The sequence below is a fragment of the Nymphalis io genome, chromosome 25 (assembly GCF_905147045.1).
Source record: "Nymphalis io chromosome 25, ilAglIoxx1.1, whole genome shotgun sequence".
In the NCBI taxonomy this organism is placed as follows: Eukaryota; Metazoa; Arthropoda; class Insecta; order Lepidoptera; family Nymphalidae; genus Nymphalis; species Nymphalis io.
This window is the reverse complement of record NC_065912.1, coordinates 5,149,109-5,169,382: the sequence shown is the minus strand read 5'-3', so window position 1 is coordinate 5,169,382 and position 20,274 is coordinate 5,149,109. Positions and strand designations below refer to the sequence as shown.

Genomic DNA, 20,274 nt, shown 5'->3' with positions numbered 1-20,274 from the left:
TTCGAATTCGGTGTATATATGTAAAATTAAGGATTTAATTAAAATTAAATCAAGCCACGGACCACAAATCACGGAGGACATTATTAAGATCGATCAAGAAAATATACAAAAAAAATTCTTATTCACTTTCTTAAAATCTAGCTTATAGTATAAGTAATAAATAGTTGAAATTTATAAAATTAATTAAAGCTACAATGCACCATGAAGTCGTAAAACAAATCGTTTCTATTACATAGGATTTTTTCAGGAAACATGAAGTTATTTCATTTCTATAGACAAGCCTTTTGTATATTTTTATTAGCACAATCATTATTTATAGGTAAGTTATGTTCGCTTTTTATTATAAAAAACTACAAACGATATTAAGTATTCTATTACATTCTTAATTCAAGTCAATTTTATATTAATAAGACTATGATGTAGTTAATTTTTTTTAACTAAACATATGACGACATTTTGGTAAACTAAACACCTGAGGTTACGTAACCACTATCGCTCAAAGGCAGTGGTACTGTAAGAGATGGTAACTATTTTTTACACCAATCATAGAAACTAGTTTCTTATCTGACCGATCTGATCTAGGTCCTGGGCTCAAATCGTAAGAAAAACACCTTATTGAATTTCCTTATCAGAAATTTTCAGTAGGAACTTTAAGTTTGGTAATTGGAAATGCTAACGATCCCATGCCTCAGAAAGCCTGTAAAGCCGTTGGTCCTGCAGCTAGTCTCCAGTCCTGTCGGAGTGCTGTCCCATGAGACTATGATAGTAAGAGAAAACAGAATGCACCTGTATTTTCGCACATTTAAATGGTTCCTGCGCTGTTGCCTAATTTCTGTTAAAAATGGCCGCCACGGCCACGATTGATCTTAAAGTCTATGGTCTTCTTAAATAATCGAAATATATTTTCTGTGTGTATTTAGCTGTTAGGTCAATTAGCATAGCGACGATAGTACCACCGAAAGTAAACCGAGTTCTTCAAAGAGCAAACATAAGTGACGTTAATTTACTTATTAATGGATCCAGAAGAATCATAAATGGAGAAGAATCTGGGAACAGCAGACCCTATATGGTAATTTTTTTATTATTCATTAGTCTTAAGAGAAAATTATTATGTTTTTCGGTCTATAAAAAATACTGTACTTTTTTTTAAACTTATTGATGTAACTGCTTATTTTAGTATTTTTTTTCCACTCAAGACATCTCATATTTTCATCCTCACCACCTGGATACCTGTAGTGATACGTATGTATACATGTTACATACTACCACATGAAATCAATGGTAGCCACCATTAAACCCGCGATCATCGTTTAATATCTATCGCAAAATATCACTCTAACCGGTACAGATATCAGATCTTAATAATAAATGATTTTAGGTATATTTAAAACTTCCATCGAGCAATGTTAAGTTTAACAACTATCGGCACTGGCTCTGCGGGGGCGTGATCATACACGACGAGTACATTCTCACATCAGCCGCTTGTATTGAAGATGCGAAACATTTTTATGTTGTATCTGGGACACATAGGTAATGTATAACGGATCACAATCATAAATTATTAGCTGACTTTAAAAAGAGGGCGTTCTCAAATCATCTTTATATGTACATATGTACTAATATTATAAATGCGAACATAACTCTGTCTGTTAGGTTTTATGGCTAAGCCATTTAACCTGTATATATATATACATTTGGTACGAAATATGTTTGAATCTCAAGGAAGGACATAAGTTACTCTTTATATACATAACATCTTGATTTTAATTATAGTATCTTTATTTTGTGTATTGGACATAGTTAAGCTTTTATTTCATTAAAGTTTTTTTCTTTTAAATATACTTGATATTTTACAGGCATAACGAAGAAGACGATCGTCATAACAACGATTGTGTAAAAAACGGGGCAAAGAAAGCAGTTTGGAAATGTATTCCACGAAGTAAGTACAGCAATAAATACTTATAATTTCAAATATTCCAGGAACTTATGTGACACTAGTGACAGCAGGGCTATTTAATTCACGACTCAAACCGGAAAAGCAATACAAAGAACTTGTAAGTGTTGGTTAGAAAAACATCCGATGAAATGTTGGTTCCCAATTAAACCTGCGCTGGGAAATCTTACTACAGTAACAGCGTTTCCTTCAGATGCCTATGTGATAGATTTTAATCAGCTACATGCAGGGTTCCTCACAATATTTACCTTCACGGCTGAGCTTGAAAATTCAGTATACTCAGGTTGGACCCAATATAAGAATTTGGTTAAGATTCAGTGCTCTATCCACTACGCCAACAGTTCCCTCCCCCAATAAAAAAACAGTTGAACACCAAGCACATGATTATTACAGATTACGTATTCGATGGGCACGAGAATGACAACATAAGATGGATGAACAACGATATAGCTATCGTCAAAGTTGAAGACGAATTTGATTTTACAAGACGAATACGGGGATGTGACTTTATACCAAAACCAATTTGTTATAATAACCAAAGCAGTACATATGAAAATCCTGACAACAGAGCCATCATAGCTGGATGGGGTACCACAGAGAAATACAATGATGTATGATATATATTTTAACACTAATTTTCTTTAACCTATATAAGCGCAGAACTTTTTTTAGCACAGATTCAAATAGTGTTACAGTCATTTAGTGTAGAATTACTGTAGAACAGTTTTTTCTTAGTGGAGCGCAAACGATGCCTTTTTGCATAATTCGACTTTTATTTTAATGAAATTCAATAACTATTCAATTAATTTACACTAATAAAAGAAATAATTTTATATAAATAAAATAATAATTGCGATAAACATCAATGAAGTATAATAATAATACCTATTTAATTTTTGTATTTATTTGATATAAGAATTTTTAATCGATTAATTTTGTTTTATATAAAAACGATTTTATATTTATTTTTATACAATTCGGTCATATACCGTTGTTTATTGAGGATTACTAACTGTCTTTTCAACTCGTTTACTCGATGTTAATGGGAATCATGTATTCACGAAAAACGTCGAGCATTTCTATATAATTAACAGAACTGAAAACGGCTTATATTATATTTTGACTACTTATACTTCATTTAATAGAAAAGTTAATAATAATTATAGGAAATATTAAACTAATCGAAATTAATAAAGCAAACAAGCGTAATTTCCTTACTTTTTGTTATTATTTTTTAAAACAGTAAATATACATAAGTTTTATTATATTGTTAATTTATTCAGTGGGTTAATCGGCGCAGTCAATCAATTACTCAAGAACTTTTGGAAACAACTGTGGTATTGATTTCAAAGAAGCATTGCAAACGACGTTGGGGCTCTCGTTACCACAATATCATCGACAACTATATGATTTGTTCCAAGGACATAAATACAGAACTAAGTGATGTTTGCAATGTAAGATTAATTCTCAATCTTTCATTAAAATATTTATTTATAACTTTGGCCGAATCTAAACCACAATACAGGCTCTTTGGTCCAATATTACAAATAATATTAGTTTCATATAAAATAGGTAGACGGCCAAGCAAATGGACCACCTCAACACCACCGTAACACCACCATCGCTTATAGACATTGTTATTTGATTGATGGATTATGCGGCATCGAATCGAAATCATAAATGCCTTTTACAAATAATGTTTCTACAAACATATAAGAGACATTTTTCTTCTCCGCTTACTGGGCGAGATGAATTATAAGTTCAAATTATGCATCTTATCCGGAAAACCCTTACTGGCACTTGTCCGGATTTTAACCCGTAATCTCTGTTCAAGGTCTAGCCACTTAATAAAAAATATTGACTCGGTGGAATAATGTTAATTTTTTTTTTCATTGGAGTCGTATAATTACCTCGCATTATGCTTTGCTATTATTTATACATATTTAAATAGTATATATAAATGTATATTAACACTACTTGTATAGTACTATTTATTTGTATAATATCCAGCTAAGAATAGAATTTATACAATAAACTCGTTTTAGGATAAATACGTAGAATGCACAGATATAATGTATTCCGATGAAGATGAAGGAACACGTCGAATACTTAACCCTGAGAAACTAGTTCTACATTCAGCCTTCCACAATGAATCTGGGAGGAGACAAACATCTGGCGGTGGCTTCTGTGAGGTAAATCTTTCATTATATATTATATATAATGAAGATATATCAAGCGGTAGACCCGAAATCGCAGCTTGAGCAGCAGTTTAGAATGCAAATGTTTTTTTATTGACTTTGCAAATGATCTTAAAATTGGAATCTATAAATTATCTTTAAAAAATAGCCGATTTAGCACGAATTTATTTTAATAGAAGAATATTTGTCGGATTGACTTGTAATTGACCTTGACTGTGTAATTGCTGTAGTAAGAGACAAATACTTTTATGGCTTTAGTTTAGTTAAACTTTATATCTTTGTCATTGAAATGTCAAATCAATGATGACAGAAAGAGATAATCAGTGTTTAACTAAATATTCTATAAACCTAAACTACAATGTAGAGAAATCTCATTTCGTAAGGATTGTTTTAGTTTTTTACTAATAAAGTTTTATTGATTTAGAATGACCACGGTGGTCCATTAATCTATGGAGAAGGTTCAAATGCTATGGTTATTGGGATCATATCAGCTTGTCTCGTCAAAGAGCGCACGAACAAGTGCTACGGGCCGTTCCTCTACACCAGCGTCTATAAGAATAGAGTGCTCATAAATTGTGCCATTTATAAAGATGTCAGGTATGATTTTTCATTCATATTAAATTTATAAATTACAATCTACATATTGTTAAGCATAAATCACTTAAACCTTGTTAATTTTGAGCCAGACAAGAATATTTTTTGAATCCTAATATATTTAGTAAAAGCCGAGATGGCCCTGTGGTAAGAACGCGTGAATCTTAACCGAGGATCGTGGGTTCAAACCCGGGCAAGCACCACTGAATTTTCATGTGCTTAATTTGTGATTATAATTCATCTCGTGCTTTACGGTGAAGGAAAACATCGTGAGGAAACCTGCATGTGTCTAATTTCACTGAAATTCTGCCACATGTGAATTCTACCAACCCGCATTGGAGCAGCGTGGTGGAATAAGCTCAAAACTTCTCCTCAAAAAGAGGAGAGGAGGCCTTTAGCCCAGCAGTGGGACATTCACAGGCTGTTACGGTTACGGAATATATTTAGCGATAATCATATTCATGAAAGTGTAAAATTTTCACTTGACATTTTCGTTCCATATAGTGTTGCAGACATGCAATTATATTATATTATTTTATTAAATTTGTTATAAAGCCAAACATTTTCATTTCAGAGGCGATTGTTCAAAATTGTTTCGATCCAGCAAGTCATACAGAGAAGAACATATGAACTGGTCAGATCACCCCGACGGGTACGTAATTAAAATCTAGAGTTATGAAAAACTGGTAGTTTTTACTTCCTCTCTTATCAAATTCCCAGGTTTATATGGTATTCTGAAATATCAATCATTATGAGGTAGATTTATGCCGTTAACCTTGAGCATTTGGGCTTCCCTGGTGAACAGGCCGCTAGTTCTCCCTCTATATTAGACAGTTAGCGGCTGGCGGGGTTCGTATATTAAGAGGAAAAGTGTTACAAGTCTGTTTAGCACTTCTTCTTCGTTGCATCGCGATTTACAGGTAAAAAATATTATGAAACACATTTTGCAAAAATAATCTGATTTGAACTCCAACCCTGGGGATTTGCGGTTTCCTTCGCTATCCACTAGATCAACGAGAGACTCAAGATTTAACATTTAGATAGATTTTGAATTCATTAGAAGGATACGATTTTATAGACTTAACAATTTATTTAGTTAATAATATTAATTGTTGATAAATACTTAGGCCAGCTATGCATGAAGTAGCCAAAATGAGAAGAATACGAGCAAATTCAAGAACCGCAGCTTTAGAAACAATGAAGTATGAAAACAGTACCCTGGGAACATTTTATGATCATGCGGAAATGAGATTAGAAAATACAAATATAAGTTCTACGAAATAAATTGACGCAATAATTTTTTATGTCTTTTTCTTTCATCCAAAACATTTAACATGACATATCTAATGGATAAAAAGTGGGAAAGTATTGAAAATAAAATCTTAGATATCATAAAAGCACTATTTAAACTTCAAATTGAGAATCTTTTAAAAAGTGTGTTATCGTAATGTCTAAACTTAGCCCAAAATACATATATTGTTTCTGTCAATAAAAATTTGTCAATGTATTTGTTAAGTTCCTACTTAAGGCAAAATAACTAGAGTTTGCTTTAAGTAGAAACTGTATATACAAAGCAACTAATTAACCTTTTTTGAATATGATATATATACAATGTTCAATATAAAACCTGCTATTATAATTAAGACTATTCCTTCGAATTAAATACGAAATAAAACAATATTTCAAATTGTATATTTGCTGTTCATCCCTGAACTTATGTAACACCATGGGTGTACTTATTGTTACTTAGCTCTGTTAATAACGCATAAGGTTATTTACTTAATAACTATTATGTATTATGTATTATATCTCTCTAGTACGTATGCGAAGATATAAGGAACATATTGTTATTGCTATTACTCCTTGAGAGAAGGTAAGATCTTTTTCCATTAGTGACATTTACGAGCCTTTGTTTCCCTTTTAATCACTTTTAATTCATCATTTGTTAAGTCTACCGTCAAGATAATTTAAAATTAAACTGATTTTCCTTCATTGAATTCATTAAAATTCCTGATACGATTACTTATACCACTAAAATAAGTGAAATTCATGTGCAAAGCGTGTAATTGAAAATCAATATTGTTTTCCGTTTCCGTTGAATATTCTCGAGAAAAATGAAGACTTTATGTTTTATAAACGTATTTATTTATTTTATACTTTGTAAGTTGTAATAAATCAAAGTAGAATTTATTTATTTTGTTTTTAAAATTGTATGTAGTGTACGATCTGAACAAACCAATTAAGTATACAATACATGTTAATAGTTTTTTATTAGCAGGAAGAGGTCACAACCTTTTTTTAGGATCACAACTTTTTTACTTTAAATGAATTATATTTACAAAATAAATGAATTCTATAATGTTGAATAATAATTTTCTGCGATCGAAATTAAATCTCCATTCCAATTTTAACAATGTGGCATATTATCATCATTTATGGTGTCTATCTTAAACATATAAATATATAAATTACTACATTTAGTGAAACAACAATAAAAAAACTACTTAATCCGTGTTTGCATCATTGGCAACGTAAGGCACGGCTAATCCCTCTAAGAATGAACAGATCGCTACTCTGTATGATTTTTTCATTTCAGCTCTTATTGTTTCTTAACAAAAAAGGCTAATAGATATATGTTACAGATATTCATGCGATTGACATTGCAACTCATATACCGCAACAAGTGGAAAAAGTTCTGAACGAAACTCGAAGGATTATAAATGGCGAAGAAGTAAGGGAAGGCAGATCGTACATGGTAAGAATATTTAAGTATATTTAATTTAAAACTTCTTAAAAGATAAAATTTGTAGTATTCATACAAAATTTTAAATGATTTTAATGGATAAATTACTTGTTCACGAATTGGTTATGAACATGTCCCCAGGTATACCTCAAATTACCACGTAGCAATAAGAAAACACCCAATTATCGTTCATGGCTATGCGGAGGAGTGATAGTCCACGAAGAGTACATACTGACATCAGCAGCATGTATTCAAGACGCTGAACACTTCTATGTCGTGTCTGGAACATACAAGTAATAATAAGTTTTATATGCAGATTTTAAGACTCAAATTTTTCATGTTACAATCCTAGTTGCTGCATTAAAACAAAGAATTCCTTTTGCTTATGTCTAATAAAACTGTAATACCATTGAAAACGATTTGAAATCAATTCTAAGACGGCAAACGAGTCTTTAGACTAAATAAAATTCATTTTGAAGAATGTTTGCTAATATGATGTATATTTTAGTTAATGAGAGAAATGAGAACGATGCAATTTAACTTTAAGCAAAAAAATGACAAGCTTACATTTTGTTTCTTTTGTGTTGTATTGTTTTTTAGGTATTCCGATGAAGATGACAGATATAACAATCCTTGCATCAAAAATGGCGCAAAGAAAGCTATATGGAAGTGCGTTCCAAAGAGTAAGTATTTTAACACAGTTTGAAAATATCTTTCACGAAACCAATTATATATTTTCGCAAAAAGTCGTAGATGTTTCTATGAAAAACATTCCTAAAAATATAATTGAGTAATAAATAAAAGCCTCACGACGTTTCTAGATTACGTATTTGATGGTCACGAAAACGACAATATTAGGTGGATGAATAACGATATCGCTGTTGTTAAAATAGAAGATGGCTTCGACTTTAATCGTCGAGTCAGAGGATGTGAATTTGTGCCGAAACCAATTAGCTATAACAATCAAAGTAAAACGTTAGAAAATCCAGGCACCGTTGTCACTATCGCTGGTTGGGGTACCACGTCTCGATATAACGATGTAAGTTTAGGATTTTAATTATTAAGAACTAACTAATTAACTATTAAGAAATTTCTACGAGAATATGCAACAATTGTTCTGATCACGTCTTGTCTGGACAAACTTAGCGTAAATATTATTAGTGAAATAGGAACTGACATATAATTGGTGTATTGTTTTCTTTTTGTGATAAGCATTAACATCTGACTGTACGAAAGCTCCTGCAATAAATAGTTCGTCAACCATTATATGCTTACATATATTTTTATCATATATCTTGCTATATTGTTTGCTATCTCTATATTATCTTGGTTCATTTTATTTTTTATAGAATAGGAAGGTGGACGAGCATATGGGCCACCTGATGGTAAGTGGTCACCAAACGCCCTTAGACATTGGCATTGTAAGAAATGTCAACCATCGCTTATAGCCAATGCGCCACCAACCTTGGGAACTAAGATTTTATGTCCCTTGTGCCTGTAATTACACTGGCTCACTCACCCTTCAAACCGGAACACAACAATATCAAGTATTGCTGTTTTGCGGTAGAATATCTGATGAGTGGGTGATACCTACCCAGACGAGCTTGCACAAAGCCCTACCACCAGTTCAGCTATACACTATTCACATATTAACTATCACTAAGTAAACTGATATAGACCTTACTCACACGTAGCGTTGTGGCTAATCAAGGATATCGGGCTCATCCCTATAATACCATAGACATTTTATTACTTTTTAAAGATTTGACATATTTCTAACACTTGCATACACGTTTACATGATAATAAATTGTTTTAGTGGGTGAGCAGGCGAAAAGATAACCAGCAGAATCTTCTAGAAGCGCACGTCGAAATTATACCGAAGAATAGATGCAAACGTCGCTGGGGCTCGAGATATCACAATATCATCGACAATTATATGATATGCACTAAGGATATAGGACAGACTATGTCTGAGATTTGTAACGTATGCTTGAAACTAATTAATGTTTATTATTTGTTATTCGTTGCTTGTTATTTGAATGATTAAATTAAGAGTTAGTTTTCAAATATTGTCTCTTATTAATATTCAAAAACATTAATGAACCTTTATGTATGAATTAGTAGTGTTTTATGTATTGACTTCGAATAAGATTTATTGATTATTAAATCTTGAATTTTATATTTCAAAGAATCTTCAAATTCCAATATGTTTCTTAGATTATGTTGCACATAATCTTTGAAAATGATTGCTATCCTTTACAAATCTCATACATAAAAAAGAGATGACATAATTTAAAATACATTTAAAATTTGGGTTAATGTAAAACCATTTAAACTAATTTCAGGAGAAATACGTTGACTGTCAAGACATTAGTTATTCTGACGAAGATGATGCGAGACGAGAATTCAAAACACCAAAGTACGAAAAAGTTCCAACTAATCTTGTTATGCATTCAGCTTATAACGAGTCTAGACGATACGATACTCAACCTGATGGAGGTTTTTGTGAAGTATGATATTGTATTCATAATAAATAGCAATTAAATTTAACATTTTAAAGTAATTATAAATTGATTTGTCTTATTGGAACGCGAACATGTGTAATAAAAACAAAATAGAGATTTTGAAACCTTACATACATACATAAGCATGTATGTCATTTTAAATTCAAATTTAAAATTTACTTTATTAAAAGCAGCAATACCTAGCACAGGCCAAAGGAAGTAATATTTTAGTTCCCAATGTTGTTAATACATTAAAGATGTGATGGATGATTAATATTTTTAACTCCAATGTCTATGAGCGGTGTTGACCTTCCCATTAAAGGGCACACTTGACAGTCAAAAAAGTTTAGACATGCCACGATACCTAAATTCACAGATATATTAAAACGCAAAGTATTTAATCTATTCAATTTTGGTGTAATAGTACTTGGATTGGATTACTTTATGAATACAAAGTTTAGACAAAATCTCTTAAAACAATTCTCATTACAAATATTATATTTCCAGAACGATCACGGTGGTCCGCTCGTATACGGCAGCGGAATGAACTCCATCGTTATTGGTATCATATCCGCCTGCCTCGTCAAAGAACGCTCAAATAAATGCTATGGTCCTTTTCTCTACACCAGCTTGTACAAGAACCGACAATTCATCTCTTGCGCTATTTATAAAGACGTAGAGTGAGTGTATAATAATAATAATAATATCCTGGGACATTTTTCACACACAGCCATCTGATCCCAAATTAAGATTGTACAGAGCTTTTACTATGGAAACCAGACAACTGGTATACTACATATACTATTTTTCCTTTGTAAATACTTATATAGATAATTACACCCAGACTCGGAACAACAGACATGTTCATGCACACAAATATCTGTCCTGGGTAGGAATCGAACCTACAACCTTCGGCGTGAAAGGCAAACATCCACCAACCACGCCAACCAGCTCGTCAATTATTTTAACAACGTCCTAGCTCGACTCAAAATTGCTACTATTACAGCATATTATATTATGTATATATTCAATTATATACCAAACTTGTTATTTCTGTTTCTAATCACTTGAAACAAATTTGCAGACCAAAATGCAGAAGACAATTTAGATCAGGGATCACTCACGTTGAAAAAATATTGTCTTGGAAAAATCATCCGGATGGGTAAAACAATAAACTTTGTATTTATTTTACATGATTGAAAGGTAAGATAAGAAAAAAAATATACGTAGAAACAAGCAAAAAGTTTCTCGTCCAACAGCCAAGAAAGGCTTTAAATTAGCCTATTACTAGTTTCGTACCATTGTTGTGTTCCGGTTTGAAGGGTGAGTGAGCCAATGTAATTACAGCCACAAGGGACATAACATCTTAGTCCCAGGGTGGCACATTGGCGATGTAAGCGATGGTTAATATTTCTTACATTGCTAATGTCCATAGGCGTTGGTGATCACTTACCATCAGATTGCCGCCCATATGCTCGTCCACCTACTTATTTTTATAAAATAATAATTATGATAAAAAAGTAACATATAAATATTAATGTATTTACTTAAGATATTTAATAATGTAACGGAAAAAGTCCAATTCATGTAGATTCATAACAGCACTTTTTAATTATCATGTTACAGTATTGAATTAAATTTAAGCTACCACCAATTTACGCTTCAAATACATCATTCATACTTTTTCATCGTTTTTCACGTAGACCTGCAATCAGAAACACCACGTATTAAATCTCTTAAATGGAAAAAGAAATATGATGTAATTCATGTTTATCAATTAAGCATTCTTTTCTTTACAGACCAGCTAAAAATGAACTAAACGTAAAATCAACTGCGCATGTAGTTCAAAGAGCAAATGAAGATACAGATATTGATACGGACAAAGTATTTTCCGATAGAGGTTATATTCAACGAGCTGAAAAGAATTTAAAAGATCCCAACATCAATATTACTAAAAAATCGATGTAAATGTTTATAAGCTTTCAAATAAAGAATCTTCAATGTTATTGATTTTATTTTTATTATCCTACAATTCAAATAAATACTAGTTAACTTTATACATATTAAAATGGTATTAATTATCTGCTACGTCAATTGTAGCAGATAATTGTACTGTTTGGTACTGTTTCATGAGTGGAATTGATTTTATTTATTGAAAAAGCAATTTTAATCTATTCACAATTTTTATTTATCTTGTTAAAAATGACGTACTTAATAGCTAAAATACCAAATCTATATAATTTCAAAACATAATCAAAATTTTAAATATGAAAAAAATGTATTGGAAAATAACTTTCGTAATTGCATCAAACAATGAAAACCATAATTCTATATCAATTCTATTTACAGCCGGATGTTAATTTAATAAAATCAATGAAGCTTAACGTCTTTTTATATTAACCAATAAATTTGTTGAGACTTAATCACAATTTTTTCTTTTATATTCCTTTTTGGTGTTTCTGAAATGACGACTGGTCTTTTCTTTGCCACTATTTTCATTATTACAGGTAAAAAAATATATTATGTAATCTATAGAAATAAATAATAAACACGTAATCTTTAACACCATTTTATATTTTTATATTTAGGTTTAGGTATTGCAACAAATCATACCCATGAATTGAAGCAAATTTCCCCTAAACCTGATAAAGGTAACAAAACTATCGAGGAAGAAAATGAAATCGCAGACGACGGTTGGGAATACGAGAACCAAACTATCGTTGACTCACGGAGAATTTTGTACAGTAAAAGGGTTGGAATAGGCAGAAGACCTTATATGGTAAACACAATTGCTGAATCATTTACGTATTTAAATTAATTAACTATTAAATATAACTGTTTGATTGTACCAATTATTTGACTACTGATTAATTTGTATGAAGTTTAAATTAACCTGGGAACCGATTCTACTAACAAATTATCATTTTATCGCAATCGATTCGAAGCGTGATCATTGCCGTTTATCGGCTTTCCTATTCTTTTATTTAATTATCGACTATTGGCATAAAAGCTAAAATCAAGTTTGGGTTTGACACAACGGTATATGTAAACATCATATTGGTTCGGTACCGATCCGAATAAATATAGAATAGACAAAATAGGATTGGAATTGAATCGGGAAAGTATCGTAATCCTTATATTTGGAGGAAAAGGGGGCAACCCTATTGATTTATAATGCTATTTTTTATCAGGTATACCTTCAATTAACAAAAGAATCGGCTAAAGCACACAAATATCGGGGTTGGCTTTGCGGTGGGGTCATACTCGATCCTTATTACGTCCTGACATCTGCCGCTTGCGTGGAAGATGCAGATAAGTTTTACATAGTGTCCGGGACAACGAGATTCGTGGATAGTTTCGACTATAAAACTGATGATTGCGTTTGTAAGCACAGACGCAAAGTTGTTTGGAAATGTATACCTAAAAGTAAGTATCTACAAGCTAAAAATGTCAAAAATCTTTATTCAATATAGAAGCGTTACACTTATTGATTGTCATAAATCTACCATCGGTTCGAAAATAAACACCTCAGACCTGAGAAGTATCGACGAAAGAAACTCGGCAGATTTTTTTTTATATATCTCATTCTTCCAATGTAACCTTTAACGAATCATAGGGACTCCTAAAATTTATAACATACTTTTATCATACATGATTTTTTTATAAAATACTTATGTTATGTTTTTAGATTACAAATTTGATTTCCAAGATAGCATAAAATGGTCTTCCAATGACATAGCTATTGTAAAAGTAGACAGGCCTTTCAAGCTTGGCGTTTTAGAAAACGGATGCGAATTTGCTTCCGATCTTGTTTGTTACAACAACGTTAGTAGAGAACTAGAAAAAGCTGGAACTAAAGGATATATCGCTGGATGGGGAAGCGGTAGTAACTTTAGAGAGGTAAAGAGGCAAAATGTCAAAGTTGTTTTTTATTAAAAATCAAAATGACGACATTATTTTGCTGAAAATATATTGTAACGCGAAGATTAAACGTGTTTTTCATTTATTTCATCAGGGTGTATATCGTCGCCAAAAAATACATATACCAGAAAATGCTAAATCTTTACAAGAAGCAAAAGTTTGCATAATGGACAACGAGCAATGTGCTAAGAAGTGGGCTCAGCGATTCAGAGACATCATAACTCAATACATGATATGCACCAAGGACGTGATGAAACGTCTTAGTGAAATATGTGATGTAAGAATTTTTTTTCTTAAAATATTATTCACATTTTTAATTTGAATTTAAGGAATAAAGTATTAATGTATCCGAGATAATATAGCACCACTTACTATTTTTTATATTATAGAAAAGATACGCAAATTGCACAGATGTCGAAAGTCGACGATTAGATCATGAAAATGCTGATCAGTCTCAGTTCCGTCTTGATTTAGGAAGGCACCTCCGTGATCCTGACGATTACACTGCACGAAGATCTTATAAACAAGGCGGTTTTTGTGAGGTATCTAATAATAAGGAATATGTTTATTCGTATATAAAAATATAATTCATTGTTTGTACAAATAATGTTCTCGTTAATTAATTCATATTTCGCTAAATGCAAGTGATTTCAACAACGCATTTATTTTTTCAATAGTGGCTAACGCTTATTTAGGATCCAGCCGCTTATGTGTGTTTTTGTGTGTGCGTATTTCACACATACTTTATTTATATCGTCGTAATATTTATATAACACTTATTATTAGGTCTACTACCAAACAGCAAATAGCGGTCTCTTTGTTATGACGACATTGACAAATCACATGCAATCGTGGTGACAAATTTACTCGACTGCCTTTCTATTTTAAATGGAATTCTTCTTATAGAATGACCACGGTGGTCCTCTCATAGTCAAGTATCAAGGAAAGGAACGCGTTGTTGGTGTCATATCTGCCTGTAAAATCGATCCGAAGAGTCACAGCTGCCACGGACCGTTCCTCTACACTAGTGTCTTTAGGAACCGACAGTTCATATCTTGTGCTATTAATAAGGACGTTGAGTGAGTTCTATTTTGTATCGTATTTTTAATACTTATTATAAAACAAAAAAGTGCTCCGCTGCGTTTGTTTGTCTGTCTGTTTGTACGCAATAAAGTTAAAAACTACCGAATGGATTTTCATTAGGTTTTCACCAATTGACAGAGTGCTTCATGAAGAAGGAATTCATTTCCATCAGTCTTATGCAGTTTGATTTTGTTTTATTATCGGGATTGATTTACAGTTAAATATATAAAATACTAACCAGTACAAATATAAAAAATAAAAGAAACATTGTTTTTACAGAGAAAATTGTAGGAGAGTGTTCCGTACCGGTATAACACACGAAGAATGGTCTGTCGAATGGAATAAAGAAGACGAGTAATATACATTTTATTATTTTATCTTTACTTGACTATGTATGAAACTTTTTAGAGAAATGCCTCAACCCAATATCATATTTATATAATTAAAAAAAGTATCCTTTTTTGGTCGAGTTCTATGCTTTCACGTAAAGTTAATTCGATTGAAAGTTTTTGAAATAACATCAACGTATGCATTATACGCGGCTTAAACCACCGTGAGTACTGCATTCAAGAAAATTAAAGATTATTTATCTAATAACACATACTATTTAATTTCAATGATTTTTGTTAATCTCGTAATATTATAACCATTACTTGAAACATAATATTTGAAACAACAGAATGCTTCTATATATTAATTTTATATTAATTTACTGTTATATATTTTATTGTTGTTCATATTTATGTAGTTAACATTGTCAAACTTGTGTTTTTCAGTGACGATAACGATAGAGAGGATGACAGGTATAATATTACATTTAAATTCTTTTAAAATTAAATAAATTATGACTTAAATTAAATTATAATATGGATGTATTTCGCAGCGACGAAGAACACCAAGATATTTTAAGAGTAGTGTAAGTGAGGAATAATTAAATAATATATTCGTTAAATGTATGAAATCCGTAGTAAAAATTCAATTTGTCCGTAAAGTTTATATAGAATGACGTTTAATATTTGCCTTCAATTGTTTGATTTAGAAAGAAAGATGAAGACAAACAAGACAGCTCAATCAGCGACAGCAAAGAAGATACTCTAAAAACAGGAAAATTACCTAAACTAGAATATAAAGCGAAATCAAAAATAAAAACCAAAAGGCATGTAAAAGATAATGAAAAGAAAGAGAAAAAAAATCTATCGAAAAAACATAGTCTGAGAGTACGTGATGAAGTGTTTTACGAATCCAGTCGTGATGAAAACGTCAATGAACCGGATGATGAATAGAATTATACGATAATAAATACTACTTCATCCCATACAAATGATATTTCATTTACATACATCGCCGTATAAAAAGAAACCCATGTCTGTATTCGTTTTTAATATATTTTGTTAAGCCACTACGGCTTATTAAAAAAAATGTGTATATTACGTAGTAAAAAAACTTTACGATATGTGTAAGGTAAGATAGGTATTTTGTTTCGTCGCCGCATATATTTTTTCCTCATTGTTTAATTTACCAATCAGTCTTTGAAGGACACAATTTCCTGTGAAGGTAACGTTTGCAGTCGTACTAATGTGGCTCTATCCAGATCCGGGTGCGGTGAAAACCAATAAATACGAATATCCCACGAAAATAAAACTAAAAATGTTATGTTAAATGTAAATGTGTAAATGTTGTATATATTGAAATATTATAAGTCTGCTCTTAGTGATTTCTTTAAGTTATACGCGGATAAAACCGCGGCACAGTTTAGAATATACTCAAACACAAATAATCAAAACACATTTAGCTTTAATAATATTTATCATAATTATATAATTCACAAGGCCTCAATAATGAAATCGAGCTTAAGACATGCGATAAAAGTCTTATCACTTAAACAGTTGCCTCCTTGATTCTTGGAGATGTTCATTGTGACCTGATATCGGCCAGCAGTTGCGCTGTTAATCGGTAAATCTTCAGTATTCGCCACAAAATCTTTAATAGCGAATGTATCCTGGAAACATTAAAAGAATAACCTATTTCGTTTGTCACAGTTATTTATTCCACATGTTTTTGTAAATATTATAAATTTACTCGTGAGTTTGATATTTGAACCATTCGAGCCGTAAAGTTTTAGATTTACTCTAATAAAATTTACTTTTTATTACAGTATATTTTACGAAATATAATATTTACAGTCAGTACCTCGTTTAATTTTAATAGGACACAACTATTAAGTTTCATTTACAGTAGAGCTATTTTAAGTTAAGTTTTTATAATAAAAAATTCGACACCCATCGGAGAACACCATCGTAAAATGTCCGTGAGTAACATTATATGCCACATTACTGTATACGAAGTGAGTTCTTATAGAATATAACTATATGTGTCATCTATTTTATACGTGACATTGGCAGATTTTTTTTTAATAATGGAATAGGAAGGCGGACGAGCATATGGGCCACCTGATGGTAAGTGGTCACCAAACGCCCTTAGACATTGGCATGTTGGATGTCAACCATCGCTTACATAGCCAATGCGCCACCAACCTTGGGAACTAAGATTTTATGTCCCTTATGCCTGTAATTACACTCACCCTTCAAACCGGAACACAACAATATCAAGTACTGCCGTTTTGCGGTAGAATATCTGATGAGTGGGTGGTACCTACCCAGACGAGCTTGCACAAAGCCCTACCACCAGTGAATTTTGCGCTCAAATAGCGTAGACAAATAGTATACACGCCAAAAAAGGGAAAAAAATAAATACAATATAACTGAGGTACAGAATAGGTTATTGAGCCGGTTGGCGTAGTTGGTAGATACTTGCCTTTCACGCCGAAGGTTGTGGGTTCGATTCCCACCCAGGATAGACATTTGTGTGCATGAACATGTCTGTTTGTCCCGAGTCTGGGTGTATTTATCTATATAAGTATGTATTTACAAAAGAAAAGTAGTATATGTAGTATATCAGTTGTCTGGTTTCCATAGCACAAGCTTTGTACAAGCTTAATTTGGGATCAGATGGCTGTGTGTGAAAAATGTCCCAGGATATTATATTATTATTATTATTGCATTTCTTACTGGTGAAAATGGACAATGATCAGGAAATCCAAAATATTTCAAATAATCGCCATAACGGCTTTCTTTATCTCCCAACTCTTTACACAAGTCGCATATTTCATGTGAAGCGAACATTTCAAAACTACCACCGATATCCTTCTCTATTAAAACTTCCACCTGAAAAGTAATTTTTTTTTAATATTTGCCATTTTGTTTGTATATGCTAATATTTGATGAACTTAGTAAAAGTGATCTTAAAAAAAACGTTGCTTTTGGCCTGTAGGCCCTATATTTTTTATAGGAAATGGTGTACAGTTTCTTATCTTACTCAGAAAAAATAAACTAATAAAATTAAGTAGGAATTTAATTTCTTAACATGTTAATATATATGGTATAATATGTAATAAATATTATAATTTTATATTATATATAAAAAACATATCGCTTGAATAAGACAACAGTGTGAAGACAATTGTTGTGTTTCGGGTGGAAGAGTACCGGTGGTAGAGCTTTGTGCAAGCTCGTCTGGGTAGGTACCACCCACTCATCAGATATTCTACCGCAAAACAGCAGTACTTGGTATTGTTGTGTTCCGGTTTGAAAGGTGGGCGAGCCAGTTTAATTACAGGCACAAGGAACATAACATCTTAGTTTCCAAGGTTGGTGGCGCATTGGTGACGTAAGCGATGGTTAACATTTCTTACAATGCCAATTTCTATGGGCGTTAGTGACCACTTACCATCAGGTGGCCCATATGCTCGTCCGCCTTCCTATTCTATAAAAAGTGAGCCAGTGAAACTATTGCCAATCAACAATATTGACATTCCTACAGCTACGCGTAAGCGGTGTAAGGTCTGTCAGTTAACTTAGTGACAAGTAATACCTTAATAATAAACTAGTTAAATAAACAAAGACAAATGAATTTATTTTTCTCATTCGATAATATCAACTTTACCATAGTAGCAGGTTCAATTCCCTTTATAAATTTTATAAATCCGGTCAAATAAGCCGTTGTTTCGTTGTGTCGCTTCACTTCTGCTTCGGACGTGTCCACGAAGGCCTGGCTCTCATCGTCTGGGCACACATAGATCGGCGAATCAAAATTTAAAATGTAACCGTCATCTGAAATCTATGAAGTAAATTCTAATTCTTATAATCAGCTATTTGGTTACAGTATGTACACACAATTTAAACTTGCATTATAAGTAACATTAATTTAATAATTATTATATGAATAAATGTTATAAACCCTTATTTTATAAATATTTAGATATTGCTTACCCCTCCATCTGCAAGTACATATTTATACAGCCCTAATAACAAAACTAAAGCTAACATCTTCAAATGGAAAATGAATCAGGATGAAAATGTTCTATAATATAACAAGGAACATGTCATGTTCCATCTGATAGAAAAGCTATGTAATTATAGTTAAATATTGATAAATATCAAAATGATTACGTTACACTACACATGTTAAATATTAATGAGGTATAATGTATAGCGGTTTATCACGCAATCATTTAAAAAAATGCTATTTTTATAGTTCCGCAATAAAAAAACTCATGAAAATAGTTACTGTTGTTTGCTTCATCAAGGAAGAATTAGTTAAGTATTTACTCAGTTATTTTAAAATTCAACAGCGCAAGCGCAACCGCGACTCGAGGCAGAATTCATCTATACTAATATTATAAATGCTAAAGTAACTCTGTCTCTGTTACGCTCTCACGACTAAACCACGATTTTAATGAAATTTAGTGTATTATTTTTACAATTAATGTATTAATCGTCCTTTTTTTACGCTGGAAAAACGCATTACGCGTTTCCCCCACGGGAACAGTGTGGGGGGGGGGTATGTGGGGCTCGCCGGTGTCCAAGGCGCCGAGTGCGCCCTGAGCATAGGAATACCCACTAAAAAACCAGCGGTACCCTTTCCGTCTTAACGAGGAGCGCCTCGGGATCGCTTTCGCATGCTACCGTGACGGTCTCTCCCTTACCTTAGTTAAAATGTTTGAGTCGCATTGCTTAAAAAAAAAGCAGCAGCCACCGACCTACGGCTTCAAGTGGCTGTCGCGCGCTTCTGCTACCTTTGTGGCCACTTATAGCTTCTCGTGTCTGCGTTCGTATCTGTCGCGTGTGGCCCGTGTGGGATGACCATTAATTTAATTCTTATATTTAAAGGTAATAGGGACTGGGCGTGATCATAGACCGTTATAATAATTAATTTT

The 20,274-nt window shown here is 32.2% G+C and overlaps 4 protein-coding genes across 5 annotated transcripts; 3 read left to right on the top strand and 1 right to left on the bottom strand.

Moving 5' to 3' along the window:
- The first annotated feature begins 124 nt into the window (after positions 1-124).
- On the top strand, positions 125-6,047 carry LOC126778192 (uncharacterized). The gene is made up of 10 exons (XM_050501655.1): positions 125-319; positions 921-1,069; positions 1,379-1,530; positions 1,857-1,939; positions 2,348-2,565; positions 3,238-3,408; positions 4,000-4,146; positions 4,577-4,749; positions 5,321-5,398; positions 5,874-6,047. Exons 1-10 carry the CDS (start codon positions 253-255, stop codon positions 6,028-6,030), a joined length of 1,395 nt encoding a protein of 464 aa, XP_050357612.1. The 5' UTR covers positions 125-252; the 3' UTR covers positions 6,031-6,047.
- Positions 6,048-6,750: 703 nt separating this feature from the next.
- On the top strand, positions 6,751-12,001 carry LOC126778197 (uncharacterized). Of its 2 annotated transcripts, none has more exons than XM_050501659.1 (10): positions 6,751-6,906; positions 7,389-7,501; positions 7,631-7,782; positions 8,090-8,172; positions 8,311-8,528; positions 9,308-9,475; positions 9,837-10,001; positions 10,503-10,675; positions 11,080-11,157; positions 11,795-12,001. In XM_050501659.1, exons 1-10 carry the CDS (start codon positions 6,861-6,863, stop codon positions 11,961-11,963), a joined length of 1,365 nt encoding a protein of 454 aa, XP_050357616.1. In that variant the 5' UTR covers positions 6,751-6,860; the 3' UTR covers positions 11,964-12,001. The 2 variants fall into 2 exon arrangements, with proteins under 2 accessions (XP_050357616.1, XP_050357617.1); XM_050501660.1 differs by lacking the exon at positions 6,751-6,906 and adding an exon at positions 7,289-7,322.
- A 342-nt stretch (positions 12,002-12,343) lies between these two features.
- LOC126778157 (uncharacterized) lies at positions 12,344-16,320 on the top strand. Its single transcript, XM_050501595.1, has 11 exons — positions 12,344-12,502; positions 12,584-12,774; positions 13,187-13,421; positions 13,684-13,895; positions 14,011-14,193; positions 14,306-14,458; positions 14,823-14,995; positions 15,279-15,353; positions 15,776-15,802; positions 15,883-15,915; positions 16,039-16,320. Exons 1-11 carry the CDS (start codon positions 12,460-12,462, stop codon positions 16,280-16,282), a joined length of 1,569 nt encoding a protein of 522 aa, XP_050357552.1. The 5' UTR covers positions 12,344-12,459; the 3' UTR covers positions 16,283-16,320.
- Positions 16,321-16,818: 498 nt separating this feature from the next.
- Positions 16,819-19,384, bottom strand: LOC126778043 (uncharacterized). The gene is made up of 4 exons (XM_050501391.1): positions 19,328-19,384; positions 19,002-19,175; positions 18,068-18,223; positions 16,819-16,998 (listed from the first exon to the last, which is right to left on the bottom strand). The coding sequence occupies exons 1-4, from the start codon at positions 19,382-19,384 to the stop codon at positions 16,822-16,824; spliced, it is 564 nt and encodes a 187-aa protein (XP_050357348.1). The 3' UTR covers positions 16,819-16,821.
- Between the last annotated feature and the right edge of the window lie 890 nt (positions 19,385-20,274).

Excerpts from the sequence above, each read along its gene's own strand:
- LOC126778197 (XM_050501659.1), top strand. The coding sequence starts at position 6,861 with ATGAAGACTTTATGTTTTATAAACGTATTTATTTATTTTATACTTT. Across the intron at positions 6,907-7,388 it reads ATTTATTTATTTTATACTTT|ATATTCATGCGATTGACATT; the intron begins GTAAGTTGTAAT and ends TATATGTTACAG. Across the intron at positions 11,158-11,794 it reads TGGAAAAATCATCCGGATGG|ACCAGCTAAAAATGAACTAA; the intron begins GTAAAACAATAA and ends TTTTCTTTACAG.
- LOC126778043 (XM_050501391.1), bottom strand. The coding sequence starts at position 19,384 with ATGTTAGCTTTAGTTTTGTTATTAGGGCTGTATAAATATGTACTTGCA. Across the intron at positions 19,176-19,327 it reads ATGTACTTGCAGATGGAGGG|ATTTCAGATGACGGTTACAT; the intron begins GTAAGCAATATC and ends TTTACTTCATAG. Across the intron at positions 18,224-19,001 it reads GAATTGAACCTGCTACTATG|GTGGAAGTTTTAATAGAGAA; the intron begins GTAAAGTTGATA and ends ATTACTTTTCAG.
- LOC126778157 (XM_050501595.1), top strand. The coding sequence starts at position 12,460 with ATGACGACTGGTCTTTTCTTTGCCACTATTTTCATTATTACAG. Across the intron at positions 12,503-12,583 it reads CACTATTTTCATTATTACAG|GTTTAGGTATTGCAACAAAT; the intron begins GTAAAAAAATAT and ends TTTTATATTTAG. Across the intron at positions 14,996-15,278 it reads GCTATTAATAAGGACGTTGA|AGAAAATTGTAGGAGAGTGT; the intron begins GTGAGTTCTATT and ends TTGTTTTTACAG.
- LOC126778192 (XM_050501655.1), top strand. The coding sequence starts at position 253 with ATGAAGTTATTTCATTTCTATAGACAAGCCTTTTGTATATTTTTATTA. Across the intron at positions 1,940-2,347 it reads TTGGAAATGTATTCCACGAA|ATTACGTATTCGATGGGCAC; the intron begins GTAAGTACAGCA and ends TGATTATTACAG. Across the intron at positions 4,750-5,320 it reads GCCATTTATAAAGATGTCAG|AGGCGATTGTTCAAAATTGT; the intron begins GTATGATTTTTC and ends TTTTCATTTCAG.